Below are 18,265 nucleotides of genomic sequence, written 5' to 3' on the forward strand. Positions count from 1 at the left end.
GAAGTAACGAGGGGAGCAGCCCCCCGTAAAATTGACTTTCTAATGTCTTTACGCGCCTGCCCCAAAGTAACTACCAATCAGTAGAAACATGTTTAGACGACGCCTTGCTCTAGGAGCTTCGGAGGACAGTAGCTGTGCTAAACGAATTAGTGGTAGTCTAACTGGCCGAGGAAGTTCATACGAACAACTCGCCGGCAAGCTTTACGTACCCCGCCCAGAAATCCAGCTTCCAGGCCATATTCTCGGGAGATAGAGCACGCTTATTCACACCACAAGGCTCAGTTCGAATGCGTTGCATTCACCTTAGTGTCGCACGATTGGTTTGATAGCCTCCATACTGGGTGGTGGCTGTAAGGCTGAAGACTGAATTCGCTCCCACAAAAGAAAAGACATAGCGAGGCAGAAAGAAGACGAGTAGCTGGTAAAAGATGTCGAGATAGTCCGACAAGCGTCCTTGTTTTATTCATATGTAGCCGCCAGAAGGAAAGGCGTAAGAGAAGGATGTAGGATTCGGAACGACATGTCGCTCTGTGTACGTTCTGCATCATGTGACTCCAGTAGTCTACCGTCGATCTACGATAGAAGATACCGCCCAAAATATCCGCTCGAACGCTATGAAATATTGCTTTTGTATAATAGTCTTCAAATGATCCACCGCGGCCGTAGAAATTCGTGAGTCATGGGTCGTGAGAGCCACAATGCGAGATAGAGCTCTTATGTTTCGTTGAAAATCGTAAGGTGCCAATCCAATCGGTGGAGATGGCGCTGGTGTCGGTTTAGACAAGCTAACGGATATCTATTCTTTCAATACCGAAGCCACTGGAAGTCGTCATGAGCGAGGATCAGATTATGGCCCTCGCCCCAAACCCGCCCCTCCGTCGCGAAGCGGAGGGAACCAATCTGGATCAAAGGCGACAACTTTCCGCAACCCACGGCATCAAAGCCCTGAAATGCTTTGGCGTTCGCTTTGAGTGTGTTGCGCATCGTATCGAACAGCTTGTCTGCTTCTTCCCGATCTACAGGGACACGACGCATGTAGACGCTCCTCGGGGGCCCTGGGACCAGCTTTGTCGGCATCCGGCAATTTAAAATCATAGTCTCGGTATACAGAACATTGAAGCTGCGATCACCATTGCCGAGTAAGTTGGCCAATGCTTTGAGGAGAATGGCGACGTAATCGAACAGCTGTTCTGCGAAACTCTCCGGTGCATCTTCCAGCAGATGGGCCAGCTCGTGTTCGTGAGGTATAGGCTGATCAAATACCCCTAAATCGAAGGGTTCTCGAACGCGCAGGTCCACATTGATGATCATCGAGTTGATTGTTTGAGACAATCCGGGAAACCATACCCAAGTCAGAGAGAAGAAAGGCCGACCGTGGGAAAACGTGACATCCAGCTCGTAGACAAGTTGCTTCGCAGCGGCCATATGCCGAATCGCCTGCTTGAATTCGTGATGTAGCTGGCGACATGCTCGTAGCAGACCGCGGTAACACCGAAGTGGCAGGTGGTTCTTGACGTACGGTTCTGAAACGACCATAACACCTCGGGATTGAGGCTCCAGGGCATCGTGCAAAAGGAGATCGTATACGGTGTTTCTTATCTCAAGGGGAAGGTCCAATAAGCCGGGCATGGTGATCCGGATCTGATAAGCGGTACGAGTCGTGAATTCGCAGGGGTCACGGCGAGAAAGGAACTGATCGGAAGCGGCTCAGGGTGCGGAGACGGGCATCGGGGACACAAGGGCGCTTTGAGACGGCGCGGCCGCTACGCATCGGTACGGAAGAGCAGCATGATGTATCCATATGAGGTTTGAGCGTCCGGTTTGCAGAAATTGACGGAAGGCTGGCAATATCGACAGCTGGACGTTGAGTGATGAGGCGAAGGCCCGAGCGCAGTTGATTAAAACCCGGCACGTGATGAGAGGATCCGCTTATGTCAGCCACTGAACAATGACGGAAAGACGCGGCACGGCGAGTCTCCGTCGGTCCATACGTCAACGGCGTCATTAAAGCAAGCTTCTTCCACATCCAACTCTTTTCGATGACTCCTCACATTTCTTTTTGCACACCGCCAGCGAGTTCTCGGTGCCCTTCGCTCTCCGACGATGGATGACGCGGGATTGGAACGCATTGCATCGGACAACCCAGCTTTGACAGCCCCAGCTCCCCAACACATCGCTATCAGTCGCTCGAGATCAAATGGCCAAGCGAAGAACGCTTCGGGCCCTTCCCGAGGCTCTCGTTCGTCGGGAACCCCTCCTGAATTGTCGAAATATGATGTTCGTAGGCAATGCAGATTGATAGAGGCTGAGCTCACGAGTCCTAGGTTGGCTGGCGTCGTGTGGTCAGGAACTTCTCCCCGTCATGGTTTTCCGTTACGATGGGTACCGGAATAGTGTCACTACTATTGATCACCATACCGTTTAAGGCCGAGTGGTTGTACTGGCTGGCGGTGCTCTTTTTTGGACTGAACACTATCCTGTTCGCTTCAGCCTTCACCGTTTCCGTCCTCCGTTACAGCCTCTATCCTGAAATTTGGGGAGTGATGATCGCGGATAGTACGAATTCCCTCTTCCTTGGAACCATTCCAATGGGATTTGCTACGCTCGTGGAGTGCTGGATTTTCCTTTGCGTTCCGTATTGGGGTCCTTGGGCGGTGACATTCGCTTGGGTATGCTGGATGATCGACTGCGTGGTTGCACTAGGAGTAACCATCTCTCTTACAGTCCTCCTAATCTCTGCGTCGCATCAGCAAGCCTTGCACCGCATCACGGCAGCACAGCTGTTACCCATCGCCGCCACCATCGTTGCGGCTGGAACAGGTGCCGAAGTCGCTAAGATCCTTCCGGATCCCGAGAATGCCCTCGGAACACTCATTGTGTCCTACGTTCTGTGGGGCATGTCTACACCTCTTGCGATGACGGTCCTCGTCATGTATTACACACGGCTGGCGCTCCACAAACTACCGCCTCGGGAAATCGTTGTCTCGTCATTCCTTCCGCTCGGCCCGCTTGGAATGGGTGGCTATACCATAATGTACCTTGGAGACGTGTGTCGCGATGTCTTCCCACAAACGCAGGTCTTCCACAACCTTGCAGTCGCCGGCGACATCTTTTACGTCCTCGGCGTCTTCGTCGCCCTTATAATGTGGAGTTTTGGGCTCACTTGGCTCTGCTTTGCGCTCGCTTCGATTTATAAGTCGCGCCCCTTCCCATTCAATATGGGTTGGTGGGGATTCACGTTTCCGCTCGGGGTCTTCGCCGTCAGCACGATGGAGTTCGGCATTCAAATGCCTAGCATGTTCTTCAAGGTCCTCGGAACGATCTTCAGTGTCGCAGTAATACTGCTCTGGTGCGTAGTTGCTACTGGAACGGTTAGAGGAGCTATAGACGGGAGGCTGTTCCACGCACCTTGCTTGGCTAACCTTCCGAAGAAAGAAGTTGAGGATGTTGGAGAAGACAGCGGGGAGAAAGAGAAGGGCTTGGCTCAATGATATTTTTTGTTGGGATGATCGGCTAGCTGGTTTTTGTTGGAAGCCAACCACGCCTACACCATCGTGTTGATGATGGGTTAGGCGTAGCCGAGGGCCACATGTCACCTTTGCTGACAATGAGCACTGCAGGCGTGCTCTTTACGTCAAACTTACTGCATCGGCCCTCGTATTGGCATGAAAGGGCTAGAACATGAGAGCTCTCGTGGTGGGCCTCGAGCACCTTCGTATAAAAGCATTTTCGAAGCGGACGCCACCATGCGGCACAGCTCGGAGCGGTCCGAACAGAAACAGCAACACTCGCATTCCCCAGGATCACCCGCCAACTCTGACGAGGGTATGTGGACTTAGCCTATAGCACTGCGCACAGCGCTGGTAGCTTCTCGCGCGCTACCCGCCTCGACTGAGTCATATGTATTTAGCAGCCGTGATTATGGGCGTCACCAAGCAGGGTCCGAACGACTCTCGCGTTCAACGACTCTCGCCTCGCATCGAGCTGGACTGCATGTGGAACCAAGACCGAGACCGAACCGAGGTATTGGGTCATAATACATTTTATCTTGACAAGTTTCATACCAAATACAAGAAAGCCATCTAGCGGAAGCCCGAGTCGTAATTCGTTGATCGCGCAGACCCAGCCGCATAAGATACGCCCAGCGCCAGACTATCTTCCCTCTACAAAGCTTGCTTCAAAACGTCGAGTCTACTTCCTGAGCCTGTACCTGCGCGCAGCCGCGCCAGCACTCGCAGCCGAGCATTCGTCTATCACAAAGAGTCAGCACACTGCCACCGCCCAGCCGCACATCCAGAATCATGGACTCACCCTTCTGTGCCTGGCAATCCGAAGTAGAGAAATCCGCAGCTCCACCATTGGCCAGATTCGCACACCCATTGAACTGCTGATCGCACGATCTCTGCAGCGCAGCACCGATGTTAACGAACGTATCGCCGGCCACGTCAAACGGACGGTCCGCATTGCCCGAGTCGAGAACGGGCGTGGCTTCGACGCCGCCGAGCGCGCCTGCGAAGGTCTGCGCGTTGGCTTGGCGGACATAGAGGACGCGGGCATTGGTGAGAGCGAGGGTGGAGAGGAGAGCGAGAGTGGTGGTGAACTTCATCTTGAATGAGTTGGTTTGGGTTGGAAAGAATATAGCTGTAGAAAGGAGTGTTGGATAGGGAGTGGTGGGTACTGCGTCCAAGCGCGAGTAGAGAGCGACTGAAGTGAACTGGAAAGGACTGGCTGGCTGTGGAGTGGATGGAAGGGAAGGGCTTCAACTCCGGGTTCCCATGGCCCCATATATAATGCCATTGCAGCGCATCAGCAGATTTGGATCGCTACTCTCCACGCACTGCTCGCACAGTGCAATATTACCAAGTGGTGTAGCAATGCAGATGCTCTCACGCTGCGTCGTTCCTGCCTGAACTCGCCGCAGGGGTGCCTGAAACGGTAAGCGTGCGAGAGCCGCCGCAGCGTCTTCTACCACTCCATGCGGCAAAAGGGAAGAACCAACGAAGTATGGGGAAGAAGAAAACATTGTTTTGCGCATGAGGGTCGCGATGGATGACAGGTGCTTGGTTGTGGGGTGCGAAATTTTGGAAGGGGCGTGATGCGTGCGGATTGCCGGACGCTTCGTGCTACAGAGATGCCTTAGGCTTTGCGCTGAAGCGTTAGCAGAGAGTGTTAAGGTGTCGCAGAGGTCTTGTGAAGGTGCATTAAGGCGATGCGGAAGGGAAGTGTGACGTGTGAGGGTGATGCTCAGGTGGGTTGGAAAGCACGTGATCGGAGGACTACAAAGGTCTCGGCTGAACGCGAGCTGAAATGCGGGAGTGTGTGGAGAACCAGTAAGTGACTAGAGTTGGGTATTGATGGGGAAGAGGTCATGCGCTTATTTGTGAAGATGAGGCTGACCTAGTCCTTGATTGAAGATTTTGAGGAGAAGTGCGGTATTTCCTCCCTATCCGCTAACACAACCTCCATTGCCGTCTACGACGGCAGACAAGAAAGGAGTGGCTTCAGCTTCTCCGCGACCTGGCGCTGCGCATCTGCATCTGCATTGGGCAGAACGCCATCCGTGTCTCCTACGCTGATGGTGACGTAGCAGCCATCGGTGCGACTAATGACACTGGTCTCGAGAGGCAGGCTATCAGAACCACACCACTCCGTATCCTGGGTAAAGATCCTCCAGGTAATCTTGGTCAGAACAAATTTGAACTGGTCTGGGCTACTGCATTGGGAAGAAGCCTCGGGAAAGTTGACGTTCAGCCAGATGCCAGTCGGAAGGTATGGCGTCCCAGAGGCAACGACTGCAGAAGTGATTGTGTTCGCCAGCTCTGCGTAGACCGTGCTATACGCCGGCGTCGGGGCATTCCAGGCGGTTGGATCACCAGATGAACCGGAGAAAGCGATCGCGGGAATTCCTGCCTCTCGTGCAGCATACATCGCCGCTCCAACGGTGCCTGAGAATAGCACGACAGCTCCTAGATTGGCGCCCACATTCGGTCCAGAGACTGCTAGTTCAGGTTTCGCGCCGTCCCAGAGGTTCGGTCCCGTGGTGTCGATTCCGGTCTTCATGGCAGTCACGGGGTAAGAATTGACGTAGTTGAAACGCGGCTCGGATGCGTTTGCGCCTGTAGGAGGGCTTTTAGGCGGGCAGCTCTGGAATTGACACCCATCGGAATCGACTTGTGTCGGTGCAGCATCCAACGAGCCTGAAATACTGTGAGTATGCTTGTTCGAGAGATCGTAGATGGGGATAACGGACCGCTTCCTGACTTGTTTTCCGCTGGCCCTGAGAGCACCACGTCGTGACCGGCAGCGGTTAAGCGATTGAAGAACGTTCGAGCGTTGGTTTCCGCCCAGCCATCGTCGTTGGACTGAATGATGCGTATGCCCTGAGCGAGAGGCAAGATGGCGCTGAGGTAAAGGGAGAAGCGCATTTTGGGATATCGGTACCCGCTTTGAACTTGAAGATGCGAACCGGAATCCCCACGGCAGACAGCAACCCATCTTCTCGTAGAAGGCCTTCATCTTATACCTGCTACCCTCGGCTGCCCAGCTCCATTCATGGCGATGTCCGTACGTGCAAGTGGGCTGACAGGCTAACGAGGACCATAGGTTTCAACGGGCAGGTTGGAACGTGGTTAGACATGCGATCTGATTGATCTCCGAATAAATTGAAGTTACTGAGAAAGGGACGTTTTCCGATCTGATTTGTTGTTGGCTGGAACGGGGAAGCGCGCCGCGGAGGGATGACTAGCGTCTTGGCAGGGGCCACTCGTTTGGGGAAGGTGCTAAGGTGTCTCCTCGCGCGTGTCCGACTTTCACTCTTCCATTCACCATCTCATCTCAACCACAGCGGCCTGCGTTGTATAACAACGGCATGCAGATGCATCGACTAGCTCCAACTATCAGCCCTGTTTCTTGCCGCTTCCCAAAGTATAAGCGTTCCACGCCAATAAGAACTGCACAGGATGTCATCGCTTCGGACTCCTCAAATCGCCTGCGAAGACCCTTCCTTTGGTCAACACCATCCTCCGATGCTGAAACGGGAGATTCACGATAGCCGTGGCTCTAAACCCTGCGTCCCGCAATATCTTCTCGTTCGGCCCTTCTCCGATCTACGAAGTCTCTTGCCAACCGAAATCGACATGGACGAACTCGATCTCTCGCAACAAAGCCCTTAGACGCCTCCCGATCGACTGCGTCTCTGAGCGCTCTGTCTCCTTCGTGATCTGGTCGATATTAGGGACCCACGTCCTTCAGTCTCAAAGGACCATTTGCAGCAGTGAATAGCAGGTTAGACGCCAGATCCCGCATTCGCTGACACCAGCAGTCTACAACACTTCCATTTTGAAGGATCACTAGCTTCGTCTCTAAACGCAGCTGTTGACTCGCGACAAAAATCATTTCCAGGCCTCCTGGCTGAGAGGAAATGCAAGCACAACTACAAGCAGTCGGTATGATTGCACCGACCGAGCGTCGCATCGTCCATCTTTGAGGCTAGGACTGCTCGGAGTCGGCATATCATTTACCGACTCAACATCTGACACCCTCGCCGGAGACGATGCGGAACTACATCCATGGTTCCCGCTGTCCCAGCGTTCTCACATCTAGCATACCACAGGGTGGCCAGAAGTTTTTCAGTCACGTGCGTCTGAGGTCCTTCGCGATTGGTCAGTTTTGGAGAGGAGCGCGCACGTGACTGAAAAACTTCTGGCCACCCTGTGGTACCCCTAGGCTCCACCGTGTGTCAAGCTCGAAACGATCCACAGCTCCCTTTACGGTCATTAATAGAAATTCGCTCAAAAGTTACCTAGGAGCTCCAATAGGGCTACCGTCTCCAATAATGGGATTACGCAATGTACGTAGCGCCATCATGCACACAGAATTCTGAGTGCCCCTGGGAACGGGCCTACTTCTCTACTCATGGATCTTCAGCTTACCGATGATCCTACTGATGATGCATATTTCCGCATCCAGGAGCACAAGTTCCTTTAGAAGGTACATCTAGTCGACATCAAAGTAGCCTTTGTCGTCGCGCGCCCGTCGACCAAATGCGCTAGATCTCGGTGTGGCTTCTGCGAGAACGATGTCGCGAAGTCTATTCCGCCCACGCTTGGACTTGAGGGGTATGGAACACGCACCGTGGCGTGCTAAGAAGAGCCGTTTACTTAAGACCAAGCATGAACCTGAGATCTACTGGTTGTAAGTGGTCGGTAGAAGTCGACAGACCACTTTCACGAGTCAGTATTCTCGACGGCGAGGGTCCTCCATTCAGCGCGCAGTGATTGACGTTTATCACGCGCATTAGCTGGGCACACGCTATTATACTTTACTCAGTCCATCCACTCAAGATTTCCCTTTTCGTGGCCTCGCATGTTCGCTCAACGCACGCCAGTGGGGACATGCGCGTGGGCGACCACGGCAACATTTCGATGTGCAGGTACCCCGGAAAATACGCCCTTGACGCGATCGCCAAAAGCCTAGCACGCAAAAATTGCTGCCTACCCATGCGCATCCGAGGTACGACTTTTGAGGCTATACCACATCAAGCGCATTACTCACTAGTGATGGTGCCGGTCTAGCGCTTATTGCTCGTAGTTTTCGCCGCCCGACTAGGGCGTTTTATGGTGGGTAAAATGCTATGCCCAATCAGGCCGGACTGTCAGGAACGGGAAGGTTTACAGGATCATCCTCGCCCCACAAGATTGCGACGTTGATCGCAGATCGGCTCAGGCCCTTCCGGATGTTACTAATGGGAAAGAAGAACATGAGAGATTTTAGCCGAGCTCTCAGGAGGGCGAGATCTCAGGAGGCACAGGACGTGGTGCTCAAGCAAGACACGTGAAGAGCGGGAACCGCCTCCGGGGGTTTTGAAACGCCATCACTGCAACGTCGACAGCTGCTCTATAGGTACGCCCTGCAGTAGTCCCGACGTGTTCCGATGTGTCCCCGACATGCCTACTGCAATATCCCCGCTACTGCTCACTCTGCCAGCCGAAGACCACAGAACCATTGGAGCGAAATTAGGACCGCCGTAATGCAAGCCAATCGACCCGTCGACTGCGCAGTCAAACTTTCGATGTCGAGCGCCACAGTACAAACAGCTGCGTCTACCCCAGCTCGATGTGCTGCGTACCTGAGGTGGCTTGGATTTCCATCGTCTTCCGTGTTCCTCCCGAAGGTTGCACGATCTCAGTTTCAAGATCCGTACCAGAACATTGGAGCCGCCCCAATAATATCCTGCTCTGCGAGTGCACCAGCTAGTAAGGAGCTATTGTTCAAGGATACACAGTACACAAGCGTGACAGGACGATTCTCGCGCAACGATCCACCCTACCGGACCCATGATGAGCGGCGATCCCCCTCGCAGAGTTTCCTTCGAGATCCAGCGCCACGTTTTGACTAGTCTCAGTCGGTCATAGTTCTTGCTCCCGCTCTGTCCCTGACCCATCATTACCAGAAAAGGCGGGGCAACTACTGTGTAGGGTAAATTCTCAAACTAAACCCATCCCTGCTGGCCGAAAATGAGGTACCATCCTCGGCTGGTATATGGGAGTGGACCCCCTCAAGGAGCGCGGAAGGTTGGCTCCTCATCTATCCCCATATGACATCCATCCTCCGTTGTTAAAGTCCTAAATGATACTCTAGTTTTAGAGTTAATACCAAGAGCATATACTATCATCATGCTACTCGACGATAATCCCCGCGGGCGGCAGGCTATCGATGTCTCGAGCGCATTCACCGGCATCGCGCTCATTACGGTCCTTCTACGTCTATACACTCGCTTCTTCCTGGTTCGTTGCGCCGGCGTCGAAGATTACATGGTTACTTTGGCGATGGTATGTGTCTCCCTCAAAAAGCTACTGAAGCGCCCGGCTGATATCTACCTAGATTTGCTCAATTGGATTGACTATTTGCATTGGCATTCGTGCGCCTCACCCTCGTCCGTTCTCCAGAATATTGTCTGATACTGCGTAGAAGCAGAGTATGGTATGGGCAGACACATCGCAGAGCTCAAGCCACAGGACATGCGACATACTTTAAAAGTCAGTGCTCATACTACCGCTCCTCGTCGAACGGCACTGATTATTAACCGAAGGCATTCTGGGCAAGCCTCATTGTCTACTACCTCTCGCTCGGTCTCACGAAAAGCTCCATCCTCCTGCAATACCGCCGAGTTTTCCCCACCAAGAAGTTCCGAATCGCATGCTGGGCTACTATGGGCGTTGTAATCGCCTACACCATCTGGACAGTTTTCGGCAGTATCTTCGCTTGCCTTCCTATCCGCGCTTTCTGGACGAAAGAACAGCCTTCCAAGTGCATCAACCAGTTTGCCATGTGGTTCACGAATGCAGCGATCAATATTGTCACGGACTTTGCAATTATCATCCTTCCCATGCCGGTCATTCGGAGACTAAATCTCGCGCGAAGACAGAAGCAGGCACTAATCGGAATCTTTGCTGTTGGCGGGTTGTAAGTGCATCTCTACGCTTCTTCTTCCGATGTTGCAGCTCCATCATGCACCACATTCCGAGGACTATTCCGAAACCGTCCTATCCTGTACAACCGCTTAACACACAAAGCACCGTGTCCAGTTACACGACCGAAGCACATTCCTATCTAGTATCTTCTCGTCGCACGACTCATCCTTCTACTGCCTTCATTAGGCTTTGCTATTCTCGCTGACATCTCCCGCACCAGTGTCTGTATCGTCTCAATCCTGCGCCTCCAATCCCTCGTCTCAATCTCGAACTCGGCAGATCCCACGTACGACAACCCGCCCGCCGCTACCTGGAGTTCGGTCGAAGCCAACGTCGGCATCATCTGCTCCAGTCTCCCCTGCTTGCGCCCGCTAATGGCGCGCTGTCTGCCCGGCGTATTCTCCTCGGCTCGAACCAGATACGGCCCGTATAGCGGCGGCCCTTCGCTCTCGCGCAGCGCGGCACTCGGTCGACGTTCGGCTGGGCTTGGGAACGTGATGCCGTTGGAGTCGAAGAATTCGCGCGGCTCCAGTACTGATATTGAGAATCGCGACGATCGCATCCAGGTAGTTACGGAGGTGCACGTCCGTGTTGAAGGGAAGGATGAGATAGCGAGAGCGGAAAATAAGGAGATGCGAGATAAGAGGAAGGATAGTACCGAGACGTTGGTGAGAGATGGGTGGATGGATGTGTGAGCGATCAAGAAGCGGTTCATAAGCCCAAGCGGTCCCCGTGTATGCATACTCGACATAGCTAATCAGTATCTCTTATTTTGACGAGTGTTGCAGCCTCCCGGAGACCACATGAGGTGGCACTTTAGACCCACGTCCGCTAGCTGAGTGCTGCAGACATGTCTTTGATCTTAGTCGTATTTTGGAATTCGAACCAGGGCCCGCTGCCATAGCGGCCATGGCTACGAACTTTTGGAGGCCAAGCCATCATCATAGCCTGCATGACCTTTTGGACCCGCCGGCCGCGAGTGGAGTGAAGAAGAAGAGGGGGAAGAGAGGCGGTGTGCGCTTTATATGCTTTCCCGGTACGTGCACAAGGGAACATCTTGCTGCGAGTCCATCCACGAGACCTTGGCAGGGATTGCAGCATTATCGTACCGGTTAGTAGCCGTTTGGTCCTCCTCACTGTCCCTTGCCTATACAAGCCTACTGTTCCTTCTTCTTTCCTCACTCTTCGTTCTCCCCGTTTCTGAAGAATTCTCAACTAAAAATCGGCAAAGAGGAAGCCATGTTCTTCGCCTGTGCCTCCGGAGCGCATCCTGGATACATCCAAGAAGCCATATCCTTGGGCCAATATGACCTGGAAGAATATCATGGAAGGGTCTTCGACAGGCGGCGTATCTACTATGAAAACCTGGAACGCCCAAAGTAGCTGAGCGCACACTCTATGCGAATCAATTTTCTGTTGTACTAAAACGGACATGCTATACTTCTATGTTCTCACTACTTGAAAACCATGAACACTCCCCTCATGGTCCAGTCTCCTGGTGATCTCGTCGGAATTAAAACGTCTGAAAGACACGTACGGACGTCTTCACCTCCATATCTCATTAGCTTACATCATACCTAAAAGAAGCTCATCGTCAGTATGTCTGCCTCCTCCGCCTTCGAAATCATAAATCGTTCGACTGATGAGGACGGTCTCTTGCGCTCTCTCGTCCGTCGCCGCGTAGATTTGCAAAGGGGCTGTTCTACGCTGCACTCACTTCACTCATTCTCTTGATTAAAAACCTCAATTATCTCATATGCTTTCTCTGCTATGAAGCACGTCATTGCGGTACTAAATTTAGACGCCGGAAGGTTTTATGTCTTCGCCTCTGCTTCAATTAGGGCATAGCTACGCGTTTGTGCAAGACATCCTAGCTCTCGTTTCTCGTGAAGCTTGTCTCCCCTTTCGGAGTTCATGTGTTCCTGCTCGTTTAAATAGCATATGAGATTCTTAGATGGTGCGCCCCGGCTTTTCAAAAAAATTAAATTTTTGAGATCCATGATAGAGGATATGGGCGGAATGCCACGTCGAGAGTGCTCGTATGTGCGTCAGTGCTCTTTTTTGGCGTCGCATGATCGTCACGCATGTGGGTTGCAGTGGAACACGCCAATTGGAAACCCTAAATCCTATTGACAGTGACACGTCTTACTGGGCTAAATGTATCAACCTGCATTCATTTTGATTCGGCTACCTCGTGGAGGCCTCAAGTAAACTTCTGCATCACAACAGTCTGGTCATGCGTCGCCGCCAGCACCATAACGCCCCCCTCCACCGCCGTAACCCCACCCCAGCCCGCCTGCGGAATAACCTTCGTAGGCGGACTCCACGTCGCCCCTCCATCCCCACTCGTGATAACTTTCATGTCCACATACTGAAGCGTCGGGTCACTATAATCACCATCCGGCTGGTCCTGATTCGTCATGAAGCTAACCACAAGCAGCCCGGGCACATTCACAATCCCAGGGCCGCCCGCCTGCCCCTGTCCAGGGTCGAAGATGATGTGAGGATCCACCCAGGTCGCGCCTCCGTCCGAAGAGGTCGACGCCCATACCCTGATCGGTCGTTCGGAGCCGCGGCTCCCGGAATTGCTCTCGTAGACGAGCATCAGCGTGCCGTCCTCGAGAGCGACGACTTGCGGCATACCGTCGCGTTCGTCTGTGAGGCCTGCGCCAGCAACGGTCGTGATATCACTCCAGTTCGCGCCGCCGTCGGTAGAGGTGCGCTTCACGACGTCTTGATCCGCGCCGTTGAACTCATGCGCGTAGTACGCCTCAAGCGTCCCATCGGATGCTTCGCGCAGAAACGGCTCCCACTCGCCCAAGATGGCCTCGTTGGGCTCGCTCACAATAGACCCGATCCGTGACCAGGACTTGCCTCCGTCTGTGCTCTGGCTGACGTCCAGATTAATCTGCCAGAGGGCTCCGTTGTCGTACAGATATCGCTTGTACGCGCAGAGGAGCTCGCCGGAGGATCTTTGGAAGAGGAACGGGTTGTTCAGGTCGGACTTCGCCCGGGCCCAGGAAATTACGTCCACGGGATCGGTCCAGGTGGCTCCTTGGTCCTGGCTTGATTTGACGACGATTTTCATGATCGTGTCGTCGTTCCAGCGGTATGTGGCGAGGAGGGTGCCGTCGCTTGTGGTAATGGCTCGAGGGTAACCACTATTCGGCTCTTGACCGAAGGTGATGAGGTCTCCAGTTGGGCCGGCGGTGGCGATCTTAGAAGTAGCCATGATTGTTGCGAGTTGAGCAAGCAATGGTTATGATCTCGTTTGCTGAGGCGAGGAATGCGAACGGTAGAGAAGGATGTAATGGAGGAGAGACAGGAGATGATAAAGTTCTCTTGTTTGCGTCGAATTCGACACCTCATATATCCTTTCAGGCTCACCGTGTGTCTATTTTCAAGTCGAGAGATGTGGTCAATCTCGCGCAGCTTGTCGTTACCATTTTCCTGGTCGAGCATCGATTATCGCCAGCCGAAAGGCAGCGTGCAATTTAATATTGTTTCCGGCTATGTTACTACACCTCCTTCTCGTACGTCGCTTCAACGATCCCGAATGTGGTGAGGAACTCGGTGCTTACATCATTCAATGCAGCCTTCATGATAGGTGCTGTGATGTCACGTCGCCAAAATCTGCAACAAGGCGCGAGCAGGCAAGGATCTTGGAGGGTTAGCCTCATTGCAGGCCACAGACGGAGAGGGCGCATAGCGTATGATGTGTATTGAGGAGGATCGAAGATTGAGAACGATGGGGTTGGAAGCGGCACCAACACGAACTCTTCCACGTGATTGCGACCTTCACCACTCATATCTCCCTAGGATTTGCAAAAGAAGAGAGCCCATAGCTGCATCTTAGGCTGCTAGTCCATAGCGTATGTAGAAGCAAGGTCCCACCGAGTGTGGTGGATCTCGCTTAGCAAAAAATTTCACCCACCATTCACGGGCCCAGGGGCACCACAACCAATCTCAACAACCACTCCCAACGCACAAGGAAATGCAAAAAGAACGTATTTCCGACACCGGGAATCGAACCCGGGCCTTGCCGGCACTGCAGGAGTGAACTGACTCTCGATGAGAGCGGCAAATCCTAGCCACTAGACCATATCGGATGTGTTTTTGATTGAAGAATTGAAGAATTGGTTAATATATATAGGTATAATTGATAGGTGATAAAGAGCATGAGGTGTGGCAGAGTACACGAGGTGCTTCCAAGGTTATGATGACCTTGTTTTCTGCAAAGAAAGCGGGGCGGTGGGGGCGTATGTGGGGGTCAAGACGCGTGATTCATACTAACTGGCCCTTCGGAAGACCAAGGCTCTGCGAGTGTCTGAACATGTTATCACTCCTATTATTGGGGATTGGCCCATGAAAACTCGCAAGACATCACATTGGCAATCATTCATTTGGCACTCATCGCCTCTTTGCAGAGAGCGCCGAAACTTTCAGGCCGTTGTCTATCGAGCATAGGACAAAGGCGAAACCTATTTACGACCTCTCTTGGAATCTATTCATCTTTCTATGCATATATCGCCCAGCGACGTGATAATTTGAAAAGAGAGAGCCAGAGGACTAACTGATCCATTTCTGTATTTGCTCCTTCGACATACATATTTGAAGCATGCTGTACTAGAAGGAAGCTTCTCATTCTCAACCAAAACCTAACGCTTGCATGCAATCCAATTCTAAATTCCACATTAGCTGCTCCTTTTTACTGAGAGTCATCGTTATCGCAAATTTAGCTATAGTCGGGCCATCAAGGTAAACCCGCTGAGGTGTGACTCTTCGCCGACTTCGCTGCCCCGCGAACAAAAAAGTTCCCCACCATCCGCTTGACCCCGACAATAATCCACCATTGCCTCCCCAACACACGCAATATGGCTCCTAAATCTTTGGTGTTTGACCTGTCAAGATGCGCGCGTCCAAATATTCTAGCCTTGGAGCCGTACCGGTGCGCGCGCGAGTGAGTACAGCTCAATTGCTGCTATGACGCGTGCGCGATAGCTGACGATCCGCCAGTGACTACAAAGACGACGGCACGAATATCCTCCTCGACGCGAACGAGAACGCATACGGACCCGGCCTAGCGCTTAACGAGGAAGGCAAGCTTTCAAACGCGACCGTCAATGGCACATCCGGCTCAGCACCAGCTATCGACGTGGATCTGCTTGGGTTGAATCGATACCCAGACCCGTAAGCTTCCCATCGCCTGGCATCTGAGCACCGCAAGCTGATACGGCGCGAAGCCACCAGATAGAACTCAAGCAGGACCTCTGTAACCTGCGAAATACCCACGTCCACACCTCGAAGACACTGTCGCCCGAGCACCTCTTTGTCGGCGTCGGCTCGGACGAAGCCATCGATGCGCTTCTCCGCGCGTTCTGCGTCCCCGGGAGAGATAAGATCCTCGTCTGCCCACCTACGTATGGCATGTACAGCGTGTCGGCGCAGGTCAACGATATCTCGCTCGTGAAGGTCCCGCTGCAGATACCGGGCTTCCGGCTCGACGTCCCTGCGATAAAGACCGCGCTATCGAGCGATCCGAGTATAAAGCTGGCATACTTCTGCTCGCCTGGGAATCCGACAGGGTCGTTATTGAGGAAGGAGGACATACAACAGATCCTGGAGCACGAGAGCTGGAATGGCGTTGTGGTGCTGGACGAGGCATACATTGACTTTGCGCCCGAGGGCTCCAGTCTGGCGGAGTGGGTCGTGGAATGGCCGAACCTGGTGGTTATGCAGACGCTGTCGAAAGCATTTGGTCTGGCCGGCATACGGTTAGGCGCAGCGTTTACCGACCCGGCTATCGCGAAGATATTGAATTCGCTCAAAACACCATACAACATCTCGAACCCGACGAGTCAGTTGGCGCGAGTGGCCCTGAGCCCGAAACACCTCGAAGTTATGCGGAAGAATAAGGACCTGATAGTGCGGCAGCGGGACAGGTTACTGGAGGAGCTACCGAAGGTCCCCGGAGTTGGCAGGCTTCTCGGCGGCACGGAGTCGAATTTCTTGCTGTACGAGATGCTTGATGCACCAGCAAACCAGGGTGGTAAGCCGTCGAACGAGGCAGCTTTGGCAGTGTATGAAGGTCTCGCAGAAGAGAAGGGCGTGGTGGTGCGGTTCCGAGGGAAAGAATACGGCTGTCTAGGTTGCCTGAGGATTACGGTAGGCACGGAGAAGGAGGTGGATAGATTCCTGGGCGAGATCAAGGTCGTTTTGGAGAACATTCACAGGAGTACTGGTAAGCTGGGGCCAAAGGAGGAAGAGAAGAGGGAGAAAGCGGCCAATGCTGTGGTGGCATGAAGCGGTTGGTTGCCGCGTGATCACCGTGACAGTTCCTATAGGACGGACTTGTCACAAAACACCACTACTTTGACCTAGGAAAGTTGTGGCATTCGAGCAGCACCGGGTGTGGTATTTGCGGACGTTGATAGAATGCTCGGGAGGATGCCTCACAGCGAAACATAGATTTCTCATCCGGCATATAGAGCAGCAAACATAGATGCTGAAGAATAGAAGTAGGGGCCTGGCCATTCTAGAGATATAAATATTTTCGGCTTGGGATGCCCTAGGTCGAACATCCTTCTGTGGAGTTGGCATTTGCGGCTCTAAGTTCGCCCTCGTACAAGTTACGGTAGGGATCGAGGTGGCTGAAGGTCCTCCATGGCAGATGCTAATACGACCACGGTGCGATGGTGAGAGCAGATGTGGATTATCAGAGCATTGGAATATTTTCCCTTCTATGCTTATGAAGTACAAGCGCTCACCACCAGAGTCCCAACAGGCTGCAACTGAGTCGGGATATCTCATCCTGGAAGCCTTCAGCGCCCTATGACCGGTTGAGCGTCGTCCTCCGAGGCGCACTTATCAGCTCTCTCGTCTTTGAGCTTCGGCGCGAGATCCTTGGCATCGTGGATTTCTTCTCGCGCTCATCTTTGAAAACCCAGTCTCGCTCCAGGGGCCGATAGAGTGCTTCAGGACTTGCGCTTCAGATACCCTTGCAGTCATCACCATCGACTGGCTTCTCGAGGGACTGGAGAATGGCGGCTTTATCTTGAGGTTGAGGCTCCTGAGGCTGCTGAGACTGGTCCTTATGCTTCTGACGGTTCAGGCGAGATGGACGCTTCGGTCTCCTGCCGCGCTTGCGCGCCTTCGTGACCTTGGATGAGGGGGCTTGAGGTTCTTTAGGGTCTTGCGCGGAGTCGGACATGGTGGTATGTTGTGGAGTGAAGAGTGACTGAGGAGGTACTTTGATGAAGTACAGAGGATGAGGATGTGAGGTGTAAGGGATGATCCCGGGGGAGGTCTACCCTGAAGGTTTTGGACAAGGCCTTCGACCGGTTGTGCTTGCCTGCTGCCCTTGGGGTGTGCCTTCCACCTGCACCTCGCCACTCCACGATTTAGCACCATTTCTCGTCGTGTTTTGTGTATAGAGCGGAGGGCGCGCAAACGTTTTTAAAAGCAGTCAGAACGTTAGTGGATGCGTGTTCTCCCAGGGCTCGGATGGACGGAGTTTCCCAGTACTCTGCTGGACGCGTGCTTTTCCTAGGACACAGAGGACGCGTGCTCTCGCAAAACTCTGATGGAAGGATGCTTTCCTACTACGCTTGTATCCAGATGGTCCTGTATGACTCGAAGGACAGATGTCTTCCCGGGACACTGGGGGCAAGTGTTTCCCTAAGATACAGGAGCATAGGCGGATTCCCAGAACGCCTGTGTCTAAATACTGTCTTCTGACTCTGCAGGACGACTAGTTTCTCGCTCGACTCGACAAAGGCCTGCAAGCATATTTC

The 18,265-nt window shown here is 53.2% G+C and overlaps 12 protein-coding genes and 1 non-coding gene across 13 annotated transcripts; 5 read left to right on the forward strand and 8 right to left on the reverse strand.

Moving 5' to 3' along the window:
* Nucleotides 1-97: 97 nt before the first annotated feature.
* On the reverse strand, nt 98-676 carry BU26DRAFT_322731 (uncharacterized protein). Its single transcript, XM_033822084.1, has 2 exons — nt 186-676; nt 98-137 (listed from the first exon to the last, which is right to left on the reverse strand). Exon 1 carries the CDS (start codon nt 546-548, stop codon nt 279-281), a length of 270 nt encoding a protein of 89 aa, XP_033682904.1. The 5' UTR covers nt 549-676; the 3' UTR covers nt 98-137; nt 186-278.
* Nucleotides 677-1,866, reverse strand: BU26DRAFT_322736 (uncharacterized protein). Its single transcript, XM_033822085.1, has one exon. It carries the CDS (start codon nt 1,627-1,629, stop codon nt 805-807), a length of 825 nt encoding a protein of 274 aa, XP_033682905.1. The 5' UTR covers nt 1,630-1,866; the 3' UTR covers nt 677-804.
* BU26DRAFT_322737 (uncharacterized protein) lies at nt 1,867-3,696 on the forward strand. Its single transcript, XM_033822086.1, has 2 exons — nt 1,867-2,277; nt 2,325-3,696. Exons 1-2 carry the CDS (start codon nt 2,104-2,106, stop codon nt 3,489-3,491), a joined length of 1,341 nt encoding a protein of 446 aa, XP_033682906.1. The 5' UTR covers nt 1,867-2,103; the 3' UTR covers nt 3,492-3,696.
* Nucleotides 3,697-4,191: 495 nt separating this feature from the next.
* Nucleotides 4,192-4,606, reverse strand: BU26DRAFT_505683 (uncharacterized protein; the record flags this gene model as incomplete). Its single annotated transcript, XM_033826864.1, has 2 exons — nt 4,192-4,250; nt 4,312-4,606. 2 exons carry the CDS (start codon nt 4,604-4,606, stop codon nt 4,192-4,194), a joined length of 354 nt encoding a protein of 117 aa, XP_033682907.1.
* A 765-nt stretch (nt 4,607-5,371) lies between these two features.
* BU26DRAFT_519697 (survival protein sure-likephosphatase/nucleotidase-like protein) lies at nt 5,372-6,690 on the reverse strand. The gene is made up of 2 exons (XM_033829123.1): nt 6,251-6,690; nt 5,372-6,197 (listed from the first exon to the last, which is right to left on the reverse strand). Exons 1-2 carry the CDS (start codon nt 6,423-6,425, stop codon nt 5,473-5,475), a joined length of 900 nt encoding a protein of 299 aa, XP_033682908.1. The 5' UTR covers nt 6,426-6,690; the 3' UTR covers nt 5,372-5,472.
* Nucleotides 6,691-8,719: 2,029 nt separating this feature from the next.
* BU26DRAFT_322806 (uncharacterized protein) lies at nt 8,720-9,536 on the forward strand. Its single transcript, XM_033822088.1, has one exon. The coding sequence runs from the start codon at nt 8,933-8,935 to the stop codon at nt 9,395-9,397; it is 465 nt and encodes a 154-aa protein (XP_033682909.1). The 5' UTR covers nt 8,720-8,932; the 3' UTR covers nt 9,398-9,536.
* On the forward strand, nt 9,537-10,540 carry BU26DRAFT_322807 (uncharacterized protein). Its single transcript, XM_033822089.1, has 4 exons — nt 9,537-9,830; nt 9,883-9,919; nt 9,970-10,037; nt 10,091-10,540. Exons 1-4 carry the CDS (start codon nt 9,675-9,677, stop codon nt 10,466-10,468), a joined length of 639 nt encoding a protein of 212 aa, XP_033682910.1. The 5' UTR covers nt 9,537-9,674; the 3' UTR covers nt 10,469-10,540.
* Nucleotides 10,418-11,260, reverse strand: BU26DRAFT_322814 (uncharacterized protein). The gene has a single exon (XM_033822090.1). The coding sequence runs from the start codon at nt 11,221-11,223 to the stop codon at nt 10,612-10,614; it is 612 nt and encodes a 203-aa protein (XP_033682911.1). The 5' UTR covers nt 11,224-11,260; the 3' UTR covers nt 10,418-10,611.
* A 127-nt stretch (nt 11,261-11,387) lies between these two features.
* Nucleotides 11,388-11,840, forward strand: BU26DRAFT_322851 (uncharacterized protein). The gene has a single exon (XM_033822091.1). It carries the CDS (start codon nt 11,498-11,500, stop codon nt 11,780-11,782), a length of 285 nt encoding a protein of 94 aa, XP_033682912.1. The 5' UTR covers nt 11,388-11,497; the 3' UTR covers nt 11,783-11,840.
* Nucleotides 11,841-12,638: 798 nt separating this feature from the next.
* On the reverse strand, nt 12,639-14,075 carry BU26DRAFT_595661 (glycoside hydrolase family 93 protein). The gene has a single exon (XM_033834948.1). It carries the CDS (start codon nt 13,702-13,704, stop codon nt 12,676-12,678), a length of 1,029 nt encoding a protein of 342 aa, XP_033682913.1. The 5' UTR covers nt 13,705-14,075; the 3' UTR covers nt 12,639-12,675.
* A 408-nt stretch (nt 14,076-14,483) lies between these two features.
* BU26DRAFT_t37 lies at nt 14,484-14,581 on the reverse strand. The gene has a single exon. It is a non-coding gene; the product is annotated as a tRNA-Glu (tRNA).
* Nucleotides 14,582-15,284: 703 nt separating this feature from the next.
* On the forward strand, nt 15,285-17,017 carry BU26DRAFT_457910 (histidinol-phosphate aminotransferase). The gene is made up of 3 exons (XM_033824959.1): nt 15,285-15,432; nt 15,489-15,662; nt 15,716-17,017. The coding sequence occupies exons 1-3, from the start codon at nt 15,347-15,349 to the stop codon at nt 16,773-16,775; spliced, it is 1,320 nt and encodes a 439-aa protein (XP_033682914.1). The 5' UTR covers nt 15,285-15,346; the 3' UTR covers nt 16,776-17,017.
* A 202-nt stretch (nt 17,018-17,219) lies between these two features.
* On the reverse strand, nt 17,220-17,711 carry BU26DRAFT_519702 (uncharacterized protein). Its single transcript, XM_033829124.1, has one exon. The coding sequence runs from the start codon at nt 17,680-17,682 to the stop codon at nt 17,461-17,463; it is 222 nt and encodes a 73-aa protein (XP_033682915.1). The 5' UTR covers nt 17,683-17,711; the 3' UTR covers nt 17,220-17,460.
* Nucleotides 17,712-18,265: the final 554 nt, after the last annotated feature.

This window comes from Trematosphaeria pertusa, assembly GCF_010094035.1.
Source record: "Trematosphaeria pertusa strain CBS 122368 unplaced genomic scaffold BU26scaffold_8, whole genome shotgun sequence".
NCBI lineage: Eukaryota > Fungi > Ascomycota > Dothideomycetes > Pleosporales > Trematosphaeriaceae > Trematosphaeria > Trematosphaeria pertusa.

What these genes read in the sequence shown, in the direction of transcription:
- BU26DRAFT_322814 (XM_033822090.1), bottom strand. Translation starts at nt 11,223, where the DNA reads ATGTCGAGTATGCATACACGGGGACCGCTTGGGCTTATGAACCGCTTC.
- BU26DRAFT_322736 (XM_033822085.1), bottom strand. Translation starts at nt 1,629, where the DNA reads ATGCCCGGCTTATTGGACCTTCCCCTTGAGATAAGAAACACCGTATAC.
- BU26DRAFT_322737 (XM_033822086.1), top strand. Translation starts at nt 2,104, where the DNA reads ATGGATGACGCGGGATTGGAACGCATTGCATCGGACAACCCAGCTTTG. An exon ending in CTGAATTGTCGAAATATGAT is followed by an intron (nt 2,278 to 2,324) that starts GTTCGTAGGCAA and finishes CACGAGTCCTAG; the next exon opens with GTTGGCTGGCGTCGTGTGGT.
- BU26DRAFT_322806 (XM_033822088.1), top strand. Translation starts at nt 8,933, where the DNA reads ATGTGTCCCCGACATGCCTACTGCAATATCCCCGCTACTGCTCACTCT.
- BU26DRAFT_595661 (XM_033834948.1), bottom strand. Translation starts at nt 13,704, where the DNA reads ATGGCTACTTCTAAGATCGCCACCGCCGGCCCAACTGGAGACCTCATC.
- BU26DRAFT_519697 (XM_033829123.1), bottom strand. Translation starts at nt 6,425, where the DNA reads ATGCGCTTCTCCCTTTACCTCAGCGCCATCTTGCCTCTCGCTCAGGGC. An exon ending in GGAAAACAAGTCAGGAAGCG is followed by an intron (nt 6,198 to 6,250) that starts GTCCGTTATCCC and finishes ACAGTATTTCAG; the next exon opens with GCTCGTTGGATGCTGCACCG.
- BU26DRAFT_457910 (XM_033824959.1), top strand. Translation starts at nt 15,347, where the DNA reads ATGGCTCCTAAATCTTTGGTGTTTGACCTGTCAAGATGCGCGCGTCCA. An exon ending in CCGTACCGGTGCGCGCGCGA is followed by an intron (nt 15,433 to 15,488) that starts GTGAGTACAGCT and finishes ACGATCCGCCAG; the next exon opens with TGACTACAAAGACGACGGCA. An exon ending in TTGAATCGATACCCAGACCC is followed by an intron (nt 15,663 to 15,715) that starts GTAAGCTTCCCA and finishes TACGGCGCGAAG; the next exon opens with CCACCAGATAGAACTCAAGC.
- BU26DRAFT_322851 (XM_033822091.1), top strand. Translation starts at nt 11,498, where the DNA reads ATGCTTTCCCGGTACGTGCACAAGGGAACATCTTGCTGCGAGTCCATC.
- BU26DRAFT_322731 (XM_033822084.1), bottom strand. Translation starts at nt 548, where the DNA reads ATGATGCAGAACGTACACAGAGCGACATGTCGTTCCGAATCCTACATC.
- BU26DRAFT_519702 (XM_033829124.1), bottom strand. Translation starts at nt 17,682, where the DNA reads ATGTCCGACTCCGCGCAAGACCCTAAAGAACCTCAAGCCCCCTCATCC.
- BU26DRAFT_322807 (XM_033822089.1), top strand. Translation starts at nt 9,675, where the DNA reads ATGCTACTCGACGATAATCCCCGCGGGCGGCAGGCTATCGATGTCTCG. An exon ending in ACATGGTTACTTTGGCGATG is followed by an intron (nt 9,831 to 9,882) that starts GTATGTGTCTCC and finishes ATATCTACCTAG; the next exon opens with ATTTGCTCAATTGGATTGAC. An exon ending in GACTATTTGCATTGGCATTC is followed by an intron (nt 9,920 to 9,969) that starts GTGCGCCTCACC and finishes GATACTGCGTAG; the next exon opens with AAGCAGAGTATGGTATGGGC.